Genomic DNA, 13,707 nt, shown 5'->3' on the forward strand with positions numbered 1-13,707 from the left:
ATTTTTTTTATTATATAAAAAACACACCTGTAGTACAGAAAAGGCAATGCCGATGTACTCTTAGCTTTCATTTCTTTCTTCTTTAATTTTCTTGGCACCCAAATGGCATCAAGTACTAGTACTAGTGTTCTTCTTTACAAAATCTATGTACTACATCTTTTACCAACTGTTTGACCCTCACCTGGACCTACCTGATAGATATAAACCAACAATTATCATAAACATACTTGAAGCATTGCCCACATTCACATATTGTTAATTGATATGCAACTGAACCTTCTCTGATATAACATGTCCACCAAACAATGGCTCAATGATAATCACTATTAATTTGCATTCTGTGGGGCATACCCTACAAAACTGCTCTAAGTTTAAAGCTCACAAAAGAGGTGGTTAAATATTGTAATTTATCCTACAAGAGAAGGGCTTAGGTGGAAATGCTTGGTCTCAAAGCACACCAAAAGCATCTTCTATTTTTCCACAGTTTGTTTCTTTATTGAGTAACTTGAAAGTATATTAAATCCACATGAAATTAAACTACAACATTAATGTGTTTTTATTTAATATATGTATTGGGCTCTACATATATACCACCATACTTCCATGAAACTTCTATCACTCTCTCTCTCACTTCTCTGATTCTTCTCATTTTATTCATCACCAATCCAAGACCAAATATGGCTGTTTTCACTCCACACACAGTCTTCTCTCCAACTATGTTTATTCTATTATCAATGGTGATTTCACTGTCAAAAGCCACACTCCATGTTGATTATTATCGTCAGACATGTCCAAGAGCTGAGAATATTATCTCAGAGACAGTTCATAAGGCTTCTGCACGTGACCCTAAAGTCCCAGCTCGAATCCTTAGAATGTTCTTCCATGACTGTTTCATAAGGGTATCACATAATTTCTCTCTTTATATGACTGTGTGTGTGTGTGTTTACTGAAATGGTGAAATTGGTATGTAATGTTAATGTTGAGTTATATATATATATATATATATATGGACAGGGATGTGATGCCTCACTTTTGCTGGACTCAACTCCGGGAAACAAAGCCGAAAAAGATGGTCCTCCCAATAAATCACTAGCAGCATTCCATGTCATCGACGAGGCCAAAACTAAGCTCGAAATGGCATGTCCACGTACAGTTTCTTGCGCTGATATAATCGCAATGGCAACTAGAGATGTAGTAGTAATGGTAATACATATATTAAGTCTTCTAGCTTATGGGTATTTCAGTCATTTATCAATCAAATTTTTCGAGAACATATGGTCTCTTTGCTTCATTTTGTCAATTTGCACATAGTATATAATTGGTATTTCAATCTTGAATAGTCCAAATTTGGGAAAAATGGACACCATTCACCATAAACATGATGACCATGTTTATATGCATGTGTGTTGTCTAATATGTGTCTGTCAGTAACACAATCAGAATGTCACTTTGTGCAAAATAATATGAAATCCGTAGTAAATTCTTTTTATTTTCTTTCTATTGATCACCATCTCATTTGTGTTAATTAACATTTGTGTTATTTTATTTTTATTTATTTATTTATTTTTAGAATGGAGGTCCAAATTGGAATGTACTCAAAGGAAGAAAAGATGGAAGGTTGTCAAAAGCCAGTGAGACTAGCAACTTACCATCTCCATCTCACAATGTGACACAACTCATTAAGAACTTTTCCAAGAGAGGTCTGCAAGTCAAAGACTTGGTTGCTCTGTCCGGTGGCCACACACTAGGGTTTTCTCACTGTGCTTCGTTCGAAGCCCGGCTCCGTAACTTCAGTTTGGGGAGTGACATTGATCCCACGATGAACAAGGACTTTGCTCTAACCCTAAGGAACAAATGCCCGAAACCAAACAAGGATCGGAAGGCGGGAGAATTCTTGGACTCAACTCCATCAACTTTTGATAATGTCTACTACAAAAGAGTTGTAGCTGGTAAGGGCGTGTTTGGATCAGATCAAGCATTGTATGGGGATTTGATGACTAAATGGATTGTAGAAGCATATGCCAGAGATCAACGTTTGTTCTTTAAAGAGTTTACTGATTCAATGGTGAAACTTGGAAATGTAGGGGTTATTGAAATTGGTGAAGTGAGAGTGAAGTGCCGAATTGTGAATTGAGTGAGAGAGAGAGAGAGAGAGAGAGAGAGAGAGCCAAATCTGTCTTTTGTTTTCCATTGCCTTTAGAAATAAGAGTTCTGCTATTTGTATCAAAATTATGTCTAATTAACCTATCCAAATTTAATTGGTTGGTTAAGTAGTATTAAAGTGGGGAATTTATTTATTATTATTATTATTTTTTCTCTCTTTTGGTGGTGTATTTAAGTAGGACTTTTTAGAGCACTTCATGATTTACCATCAAGCATTCTGCAGTACAATATAGTCCACTCATCTCACATGCAGCAAATAATTACTCCAAAAATGCCTTAAAGACGACCCTAGGAGAATTCCAACACAAAATTTATCCTTAAATTTAATCAGCTCGCCCACTCTAACTATTTCTTTTTCTTTTTTCAACGTTTATAGCTCAAAACTTATAAGAAGTTCTTAATATATAATCAAGTCACTCACTCTAACTATTTTTTTTTTTCTTTTTCTTTTTTCTCCGTTTATAGCTCAATAGGATCAATTGAGTCGCCGTTACTATATGTTTTTTATGAACTTCGACCAATTGCTTTTTTTTTTTTTTTTGGTATTTTATACTTTGTTATTTATTTATTTATTTATATACCTATAAAATTTAAATTTTGCTCCCTCAAATTATAGAAAATTTTTACTATTGCCCCATTCACATACTTTTCTGAATCCGTCCTGACTCCCCTATTAAGGTTCTGATACTCAACCTTCCTTTTAGAGAGAAGATATCATAACATTAATTTGGACTATTCTTAACTATATCCTTATCTCAATCTATATTAATATTAGGAAGAAAAAAAAAATCTATATTAATAAGCTAAAAAAGTTGATATTTTGATATTTTAATAAGCTATAGAAGGGGTAATGAAAGTGAGATCGAGAAAAAAAGGGACACATGCCTAATGTTTGATATTTTTGCACAAAATAACGAGAAGAGAGACACGTCTAAACTTTGATATCTTTTTACACTAAATAATTTTTTAGATTTGAAACCATATATATATATATATATATATATATATATATATATATTCACAGTTATATATATATATATATATATAACTAAAGCAATAGCTATTATTTATAATGTTCCATATACATATAAACAAGCACTTATTCATGACATTGAATTCTAATTGTTTATAGGGCGCAGCACAAGTGACAGGCATGGGGGTTCCTTTTGGGCTGTAATTTCCAAGTCAAAGGATACATTTCACATGTTCTTAATGAATAAGCTCAACAATGAGCCAACATTTTCACATGCAAGGTGAGTGAAATTTTCATATGGCTTCAACCATTTCTACATATTTGCAATAAATAAATAAAAGCACCATCAAGTTGTAACATTAGTAACATGTGAATTTTCGAAAAATCAAATCAAATAGTTGCATGTGATTCAAATCATAAGAGAATGGGAAAATGAACATTAGTCCAGATCGTATGATGCTTTTAATTTAAAAGAAATAAAGTGAGAAAAACACTCTTTAAATAATACCTTTAACATTTATTTTAGATATATAAGTCCGTATATTTTAAAAAGTGGGCAAATAAGAGCTTAATTCATATAATATGTCAGAAAATCACATTTAAGTAATCACTATATTAAGTAACAAATTTCCTAAACTTCCTTTTTAATCTCCCCAAAATGCCTTTATACCATTTTACGTATAACCATACGATGTCGTTTTTGGTTAGGATAATTTAGATCATTTTTCTTTCAAATACATAAGGGTGCCACTTTAGTCTTTTTATTGCTTCATTGACCATAGGCCCTTATTCGTACTAAAAATAAAGATTAGGGACTTTTAAGAACTTATAGGGGGTTATATACCCTATTTGCATACTATATAGGTGTTTATCGCTTGTGACCCTTCTAAAAAAGACTTTGGGGGTTTGATTCCTGTTAAGGACAATATTGTAAGTGTGTATGTGTTTGCTTGAACTTTAAGGTGGCATATATGTATATTTTTTTTATTAGTGTAAGTATATTTTTTTTCCATGTAAGGTGAACACGACACCCATCACTGGACTCAAATGCAAAATTTCCGTGTTTTTTCTGGTATAAATGAGAGAAAATTGAATAGAATGTATATCGGAGAAATGTAATTTTTTTTTTTTTATTAATTGCCTGACAAGGATGGGGTGAGTCAAATTTGCCACACAACTCAGGAAAGCCTAGAATGGAAATTAGGAGGGAAGGGAATTATATTGTATGATTTGAATATTATATCATTTTAAAATTAAATAGGAAATTTTTGTTAAAGTGTAAGAAAAAAAAAATCTATTTTTCTCCTTTCCTCGCACTTTTGGGAGGAAAGCTTGTATGAAAGAGACCTCTGGAATTTTCCTCCCAACTTTTCTCGAGGCACTTTTCTCTCCTATTAAATAAATATAAATTATTATTACTATTGGGAGCCTAATAAATTTTTATCTTGATGAGAAATTTTTCCAACCCAATACATTCTTTTAATACTCATTAAAAGATGATGCATCGTCAATTTATAACCATTTTTACATAATGATAAAAATTCCACATTATTATCTTAAACACGGTTTGGTATGAATAGTGGATTTGTGAATATTGTAGTGATGAAAAATGTGTCTTTAAGAAAATAAATCCTCTCTCTCATATAATTTAGTTGAGCAAGAAAGAGAATGCAACATATCTAAGATTTGACTCTCTTAGTGTAATTGATTGTTTGAGGTCACGCTCACCAGTGAAAGTTCAAATTCTACCAATGCTTTACACGATGTTACGATAATTTAGTCTAAGCAACGGCCCCAATATCCCCATTACCTAAAAAAAAAAAATAAAAAAACATATTTGGATATTTGAAGATTACTGAATAGACGAAATTTATGTGTATGGCATGTAAAATAATCCTTTATCTAATGTAAGGCCACCCCTATAATAGGAGTAATTTTCACTATTTTATTTTTTAACAGAAGAAAGACACAAAAGAGGCAAAACAAGTCAGATTGTGCACCAATGGGCAAAACCAGCGCAGTCATTGATGGACCTCATGAGCATAGGTGAACCCAAAAAACGACGCGAAAACACTTTGTTTATTGAATGGATCACTTCCGGATCCAGAAAATTTCGGCCCGAGGGGTTGGGGGAAAACTTATTTAGTGGGTTTATTTTTATAAATTTAATAGAATTTTTTTCATAAATTTTAAAAAATGTACAAAAAAAAAAAAAAAAAAAAAAAAAAAAAAAAAAAAATTCACTAGGATGAATTGTAATTTTAGTGGGGACATCTTCATAAATTCTCAAATAAATAAATAAATAAATAAAAAATAATAATAATTCAATTGGAACGAATTGTAATTTTAGTTGGGACGTCTTTATAAATTTAAAAAAAATTGAGGTATAAAATAAAAATATTAAAAATTCTGTGTGGGCGGTCTTATGTTAGGTTCGTGCCTATCCACTTCTATGATTTTTTTCTTTTTTTCCTATGTTAGGTTCGTGCCTATCCACTTTCTTGCAAGACAAAAATTGTTAGATGTTATAATCGAAACTTGACACACCCCAAAGTCTGCGGGAGCCACTAATTCACTCTAATACCATGACACCTGCTTGTTTTGAAGTGAAATAAGTGTTAGTTTAGTTACCATTATTTATTGAATTAATTTGCCAAGAATTTTTTATTTCTCTATTCTTATTTGTAAATAACTTTACTCGAGTAAAACTCACAAAAAATTTCTCTCATTACAATAGTCATGAGCTACTTTTAATCACCGGAGATAGATATACATATATATAAAGTCAAATGTATCTTCCAGTAAATTTCTCAATTCAACGGTAACAAGAAGACCTTGTCACTCTTTTAGCAAAAGAACTCCCTTGATAGCGTTGAATTGAGTGACGTGTGTGAGCAGAAGACACCCGACAAGCTTATTTTAGTTCTCTCTTTCCCTGTAGCAATTCGTTACATGAATTGTATTTAGATTTTTAAAAACGTTAGAAGAAAAAGACCGTTTTTTTCCTTCCAAAAATGAAAGGAAACAGAAGATGAAAATAGGAAGACCCATTTGAGTACCAGGCTTCTATTTTTCAAAAGGAGGCCAAGGGTTCGAACCTCGTAAAGACGTGTGTATGAATATTAAGAAAAATTATCATTTCCTCTGTCTACACTACATTTTGAAAACACTTGCCAAAACACACATGTATAGGAGTATCTTATTTATTTTCTTTCCTATAACAACTAATGATTTTTCTAATTTCTTTTCCCTCCCAAATTATCAAAACTAATGATCCAAGGCATGTAGTTTTAGTGATGCCTCCAGTCCTATCAACAGCCTTCATTGGATATAAATTTCTAAGAAAATCCTAGTCCTATTCCTTCATGTATTTTGTTTTCTCCTCATAACTAAAACGGAGCTCACTAAGTGCATTTCTTTCATGCGGTAAATCAACATTGAAGCAGCCACACACAAGCTTATAAAACACTAATACCAACAAGAATAACAAAACAAAAGCTTATAAAACACTAATACCAACAAGAATAAACAAAACACAGAGAGTGCGCATTTATGTCATGTGGTAAATCAACATCGAAACAGCCCTGCAAAGCTAATAGAACACTAATACCAACAAGAATAACAAAACAGTCACAGACAGAGAGAGCAAGAGAGACTGAGTGAGGATGAAAATGAAATGTCTGCTGTTTAAATAGCTGGAAGATATCATGAAAGAGGACAGAGTCATACTGTTATGTATCGATGATATTCACGAGAATATTCACAGCAAAAATGAAACCTAAGGAAGACCTTGTGCTAGGCAATGTCACAGCTGAAATGCTACAGACAAACCAAACTGACAAAGTTTCTCACTATATATATGCACAATCTTATCTTCATGAGGCAACAATGTTGCCCTTAGAATCAAAGGGTCTTTTCTACAAACCGAAAATGGGCAAGCCACATGTGCTCTCTCTTTTCTACCTTATACTGCTTGCGGCTTCTGTTATGCGCTGCCATTCCCACGAGAGGAAGGTATAATGGGTTACCATATTTTGCTTTCTGTCAAACAATTCTCAAAAAGATTATGCAGGCATTAATGAGTGCATTATACTAAAAACCTGCTTCAATAGGTGCCACATTAACGTAATTAGCTACACCGTGCTCTTGGTCCCTAAATGTTTAATGCCTAGCATCCAGTATTCCAGTGCGTAAAAGTTGCAGATTGTGCTATGCACCCCACATCATTAAAGACAAAATGAAATAAATTTGTGTAAAACAAATAACCCTAGACTTGCAGTTTCTAAGTGAGTGAATTTCAAATGCAGGTTCATGTTGTATATATGGGAGAGAGACCACAGGGAGATGTTTCTGTTGCATCGATGCACCACTCCATGCTAAAGAGTGTTCTTGGAAGGTCACTGCTTACTTATACTGCTACTTATTAGTAATTATATGAATGCAAATCATGGAATATATGAAATATTAGCAGGAATAATAGAACAATTATAATATACATATAGACACTACAATCTCTTAAAATAACTTTTTCATTGCCAATTTCAGTAAGCATTTTCCCAGTATATATCATATCAGACAAGTAAGAGTTTTCCTTTTAAACACCTTAAGCACTCAAAAAATCTTTTTGCAGCACTACATCTGCAAAAGAGTCACTAGTTTAAAGTTACGGAAAAAGCTTCAACGGATTTGCCGCTAAACTATCAAAAGAGGAAGCTGCAAGATTTTCAGGTAAGATTGTAATTCATGTTGTAACAAGAGGATAGTATGGTTATTGCAATTTGACTCGATATGTATTGAATCGCAGATATGGAAGGAGTGGTCTCAGTTCTTCCTAACACTCTGCTTAAGCTTCACACAACAAGATCATGGGACTTCATGGGATTCACTCGATCCCATATTGGAGATTCTCGGGGAGGAGATGTGATTATTGGACTGCTAGATACAGGTAAATGTACAAACATTACAGCATCCTATTTGTTTAACTCAACTTTAGGAAATGATGAGTTAGAGCCTGCAAATTTTCTGTTACTGTAGGAATCTGACCAGAATCAGATAGCTTCAGCGATGAAGGATATGGCCTCCCACCTGCAAAATGGAAGGGAACTTGCCAAACAGAAAACAACTTCACCTGCAACAAGTGAGGGTCTCTCTGAGTTGACCATTTTGTTCGTTTCTGTAGTAAAAACTCGTGGAAACACTAAAATTTCACAGCAAGATCATTGGAGCCCGATAATATCATAGTGAAGACTTCAATTATCCCACAGACATTAAATCTCCAAGAGACTCAGAGGGACACGGAACTCACACTGCTTCAACTGCAGCAGGTAGAGAGGTGGTAGGAGCTAGCTACTATGGCCTGGCTGATGGACTTGCAAGGGGTGGCGCTCCAAATGCAAGGATTGCAGTGTACAAAGTCTGTTGGAAACTTGCATGTGCTGCGGCAGATATCCTTGCCGCTTTTGATGATGCAATTGCAGATGGAGTTGATATCTTATCAGTTTCCTAGGATATCCTTTTCCTGTCCCATATTTCAAAGACCCAGTAGCAATTGGATCATTCCATGCAATGAAATATGGCATACTAACCTCAAATTCTGCAGGAAATGAAGGACAATGGCGAGGGTGGGTCTCTAATTACTCGCCTTGGTCATTAACTGTGGCTGCAAGTAGCATAGACAGAAAATTTGTGTCCCAATTAGTTCTCGGCAATGGACAAATATTCACGGTGAGCACCTGCCTAAGAGAAGTTAGGTTGGTTTTTCCTGACACTAACACTGACCCTTAAGTTGTTCTATTTTACTTTGACAAACGAAAGGGCTTGGCCATCAATAGCTTCAACCTCAATGGAACTACATATCCATTGATATGGGGAGAAGATGCTGCAAATATTTCGGCCAATTCCATCTCTTTAAATTTTTTTTTTTTTCTTAGTTGGGAAACTCACACACACTGCCTCCACTGAGGTTCGAACCCCTGACCTCCCTTTGGAAAGTAGGAGCCTTGTACCGCTAAGCCACATGCCTGTTGGTCCATCTCTTTAAATTCAAGAGATACTGTCTTCAAGGGGATCTGGATTCGCGCAAGGTCAAGGGAAAGATTGTTCTATGTGAATTCCTCTGGGATGCTTCTGGAGTTATAATGGCAGAAGGATTGGGTACCATAATGCCCACTATATTTCAACGATTTTACCTTCTCTTTCCCCTTGCCAACAACACTCCTTAGAACAGAAGATATTACCAATGTATTAGAATACATCAGATCCACCAAGTAATAAACAAAAGATCTATCTCTATGAAAATACCAGTATGATAGCTTGATAGTGTTTTCATATCTGCATCACTCTCAAAAAGAATAAAAATTATAATAATCTTTTCCAGGAACCCAATTGCAACTATTCTGGTCGGTGAGACATGGAATGATACAGTGGCTCCTACAGTCGTCTCCTTTTCATCCAGAGGTCCCAACCCCATCACTCCCAACATTCTTAAGGTAAACTGAGTCTTAAAAGTTTCCAATTTTGTGTTATTTCACCATTAAGATTGCTTAGAATCTTACAAATTGAGATTTTGGTGGTCAGCCTGATCTCACAGCACCAGGTGCTGATATCCGTGCCACCTGGTCTCCCATTGCATCCCCTTCACTTTATGACAAGGACACCAGGAGTGTGAAGTACAACGTAATATCCGGTACATCCATGTCTTGCCCACATGCCAGTGGAGCTGCAGCTTATCTGAAGGCTAACCACCCAAGCTGGTCCCCTGCTGCCATCAAATCTGCACTCATGACAACAGGTAAAGGGAAAAAAGAACAAAAAAATTAATGGTTTAGATTTCTCGAACTTCCTCACTAACAATACGGTCTCCTCAAACCAGCTTACATCATAGACCCAAGGAAGCATGACGACAAAGAGTTTGCTTATGGATCAGGTCACATCAATCCAGTGAAGGCATTAGATCCGATCCAGGGCTAGTTTTTGATGCGTCTGAAGAAGATTATATTAATTTCCTTTGCAAACAGGGTTATAATACCACCACACTACGACTTGTCACTGGTGATGACAGTGTTTGTAACAGTAGTTCACCTGGCAGAGCATGGGACCTCAACTACCCCTCTTTCTCACTGGCCATAGAAGACGGCCAGCAGATCATGGGCATCTTCACTAGGACTGTTACCAATGTTGGTTCACCATATTCGACCTATTATGCTAGCTTGTCTATGCCCAGTTCTCTCGATGTCAAGGTGGAGCCACCAATTCTTTCATTCTCAACCATTGGGCAGACAAAATCCTTTATAGTGAAGGTGAGGGGACCACAGATAACTCAGGAACCAATCATATCAGGTGCTGTAACTTGGAAAGATGGTTTTCATGAGGTGAGGACGCCACTTGTGGTTTACACAATCCTTCCATCAGCATTTTCTTCTAATACCTACCCTTCCAAACGGAGAAATAAATCAGCTTTCAAAGGCTCCTCCATCTGTCACGAGAATGGAATCTTCTGATAAAATCATGTCCCATATAACAGCAACCTTTGTTAACAATGCCCAACTAAGACAGTGGTAACACAGTTGTTCCATGCGTCTTGAAGTCATAATAAAACCCAAATAATGTAATAACTTCTTTGCAGATTTAAGTAAAGATTTAGTGCCTTTTCTTCTTCTTCAATCGCTTCTTCCAAAGATTAAAAAAAGTTGTAGTTTTATTATTCTTCTCGTCTTTGGCTTCTCTAATATATGAGAACCCTCTTACATGACTAGTACTTGAGCAACTCTATCTGAACCAAAGGATAGTCTCGATAAACTATTTCCTCAAATAAAATGGTAACAAGTATATGTAAAGTTATAATAAATCAGAATTAGCCAAGGTCAAAAATAAGAAATGAGTTAGAAAATAATCATAGCAGTCCATCACATCCAAGGAAGATAACCAACTCCATCCCTAAGATAAAAACAACCTTGACTTTCATCCAATTTAATACGACTTACAATAATGCAAATTACATTAAATAAGAACTTTTTGGATGATTCGATTTCTAACTAGTTGGATTAGTCACCTAAACTCTACAATTATCCAACACAAAATCATGAAACTTAACCATGCCATAAGTTTGGGACGTGAAAACAAGAGAAAAAATGGGAAATGAAAGAAAGTACGGCACCTATTACAGACTGAAGATGTCTAAGTAACTTAAAAAGAGATTATGATACGGGTGGATAAGAGGGAGGAAGATGAATATAGAACAAGAAGATATAACCAAGATAAGGAGTTGGATAACAAGAGCTATACTCTATAATATCAATTATCAAATACAATTCAAGGTTCAAAGTTACATCTCCATTTCCAACATCTATAGTTTTAAGTCTTCATCATTTTTTTTTTTTTTTTTTTTTTTTTTTCTTCCTCCTGAATGGTGTAAATTTATAAAACAATAAAAAGAAGAATTACAAGTACATACGGAAATATACCTCCTTTTACAAGTCAGGAGCTAGAATAAGCCCATTTCCAATAAATGCTAAGGAAAACCAAAGATTACATCCACAGCATCAAGTAGCAAACACAGATAATAAATCCTCTAAGCTAAGATTGAGATATTTAAGAGCATCCCAAACCAAAGAATACAATGGATTGAGATATAAGTCTTCATCTTCTACTTCACATTAATGATGATTACATCTCCCAATTATAGAACAAAACAAAAAGCTGGTAATTTTAAATTAAACACAACTTACTAGCCCAAAATACTAAAAAATATAAATAAAAGTAATTGGGTAGAAAAGTCTTATATTCTAAGCCACTTTTGAAGACAACTCTTGATCTTCCAATGAAGCCACCTAGTCATCCATATGGTGTTGACATGGCTGCCGTGTTGGCACTACATCAGATTACAAGTAATGATGTTGAAACGGATTGTAGCATAACAGAAGATATGAAAAATGACGACAAGAGAGCTTTTCTCTTTTGTGTAAAAAATGAAAACAAAGGGAAACTTTTAGTTTTCTAAATCTTTGCATTTTCAATTCCTTCTCACTCATTCTTTCGGCAAAAGAGTAGAGCCAAAAAAATTCATTGTGAAGTGAGATTGAAGCTTATTTTCAATAATATCTGATAAGCTTTCAATGGGTGACAAAAGAATTCACATCTAGGAAGTTCCTTCTGACACTATCTATTTATGTTGGACCATCTACTAGAAATTTTGTAAAACTTAGAGTTCCTCTTTAATTATCAACATAATCAAGGAAACTCCAGTCTAACTTCAAATTCATGTTTATCAGAATTTTATAATTCTCACAGTTCTGTTTTGGAACGAACAACATGGCAAATGATTCAGAAAATTTTTTCCTAGTGAGATCCTTAAATGTCAAATTGGGGATTTAGGGATATTGGACATCGATCCCAGGACCAGCTGACTTGTAGTTTCTTATTTGTGATTGAACTGAACTGGGAAGGATAGGATCAGTGACAAAGCCAGAAAAATATTTGAAGGGGGCAGCACTGAACAGAAATAAGATAAAAAAAATAAAATAAAATAATAAAAAAGGATGAAGTGCAAAAAATCTCTCAGCTATATAAAAAACGTGCAAGAACCACCCCAAATTTCTATTATGTGCATATAAATCCCAAGATTATCAACATTGGAGCAAATTGCCCCCTGATTATCAATTTTGGCCAATATTTATAAAAACCCCAAAATGCCCTCACTGCTGATGTAAGCAAGAAAAAAAATAATAATTCTCTCTCTATCCTTTCTCTCTCTTCAGTCTCTCTCTCTCAAAACAGTATCTCTCTCCACAACATCTCTCTTCACTCTCTCTCTGCCCGTGCTCTCTTCTTGTGTGTGTAAACATAGACACACACACACGCACATATATATATATAAGATTTACAAGATAATCAAATTGAACATATTGATATTCAATGAGATTGGTTTGAATTCCAATATAAAGTTTTTTTCTTATAAATCTGTTGTTAGGTCGGTTTGATGGGTTTTGACTCCCGTACCTTTTAATGCTCCTGCTCTCTTCTTGTATATATAACACTTTATTTGATCAAGTTTTAGAAGATCTGGATTTGGCTTCTGGGTATGGTGCCAAAAATGAAACCAAAGGTATTAAGCCAAAAAACAAAATCAAATCGAACAAATTGGTATTCAATGAGAGTGGTTTAAATCCCAATATATATATTTCTTTTCTATAGATGCGTTGTTGGATCATGTTTGATGGGTTCAGAATTGCTGAGATTTAGTCAACAAAGGCCTCACCAAAAAAGGAGGTGAAATCATCAAACCATATAAATGTATATCATCGAACATATATATATACACATACAGACAAACATATAATGTATATAGATGCACTACACAGAGTTAGGGTTCTCATATAAGAAGAAGATTGACGCCGGCAGTGGTGGCGGTTTTGATGCCAGCGGTGGTGGTAGTTCTGTAGAGAGAGAAAGAAGTGGAAGAGAGGGCTGCAAAAAAACGAAGAGAGAGAGACAGAGTTGCACATATATATATATATATACTGTGTACAGTTAAAAAATATATGCATGTATATATTTTATCTGTTTTGTTATAT

At 34.7% G+C, this 13,707-nt stretch overlaps 1 protein-coding gene and 1 pseudogene across 1 annotated transcript; both read left to right on the forward strand.

The window, feature by feature from the left end:
• The first annotated feature begins 498 nt into the window (after positions 1 to 498).
• On the forward strand, positions 499 to 2,311 carry LOC132271901 (peroxidase 66). The gene is made up of 3 exons (XM_059773407.1): positions 499 to 899; positions 1,015 to 1,203; positions 1,571 to 2,311. The coding sequence occupies exons 1-3, from the start codon at positions 549 to 551 to the stop codon at positions 2,132 to 2,134; spliced, it is 1,104 nt and encodes a 367-aa protein (XP_059629390.1). The 5' UTR covers positions 499 to 548; the 3' UTR covers positions 2,135 to 2,311.
• Positions 2,312 to 7,066: 4,755 nt separating this feature from the next.
• On the forward strand, positions 7,067 to 10,635 carry LOC132270412 (cucumisin-like; annotated as a pseudogene).
• The last annotated feature ends 3,072 nt before the right edge of the window (positions 10,636 to 13,707 follow it).

This window comes from Cornus florida, unplaced genomic scaffold (genome assembly GCF_030987335.1).
Source record: "Cornus florida cultivar Cherokee Brave unplaced genomic scaffold, ASM3098733v1 CherokeeBrave_3.0.0_Hap2_Chr08, whole genome shotgun sequence".
In the NCBI taxonomy this organism is placed as follows: Eukaryota; Viridiplantae; Streptophyta; class Magnoliopsida; order Cornales; family Cornaceae; genus Cornus; species Cornus florida.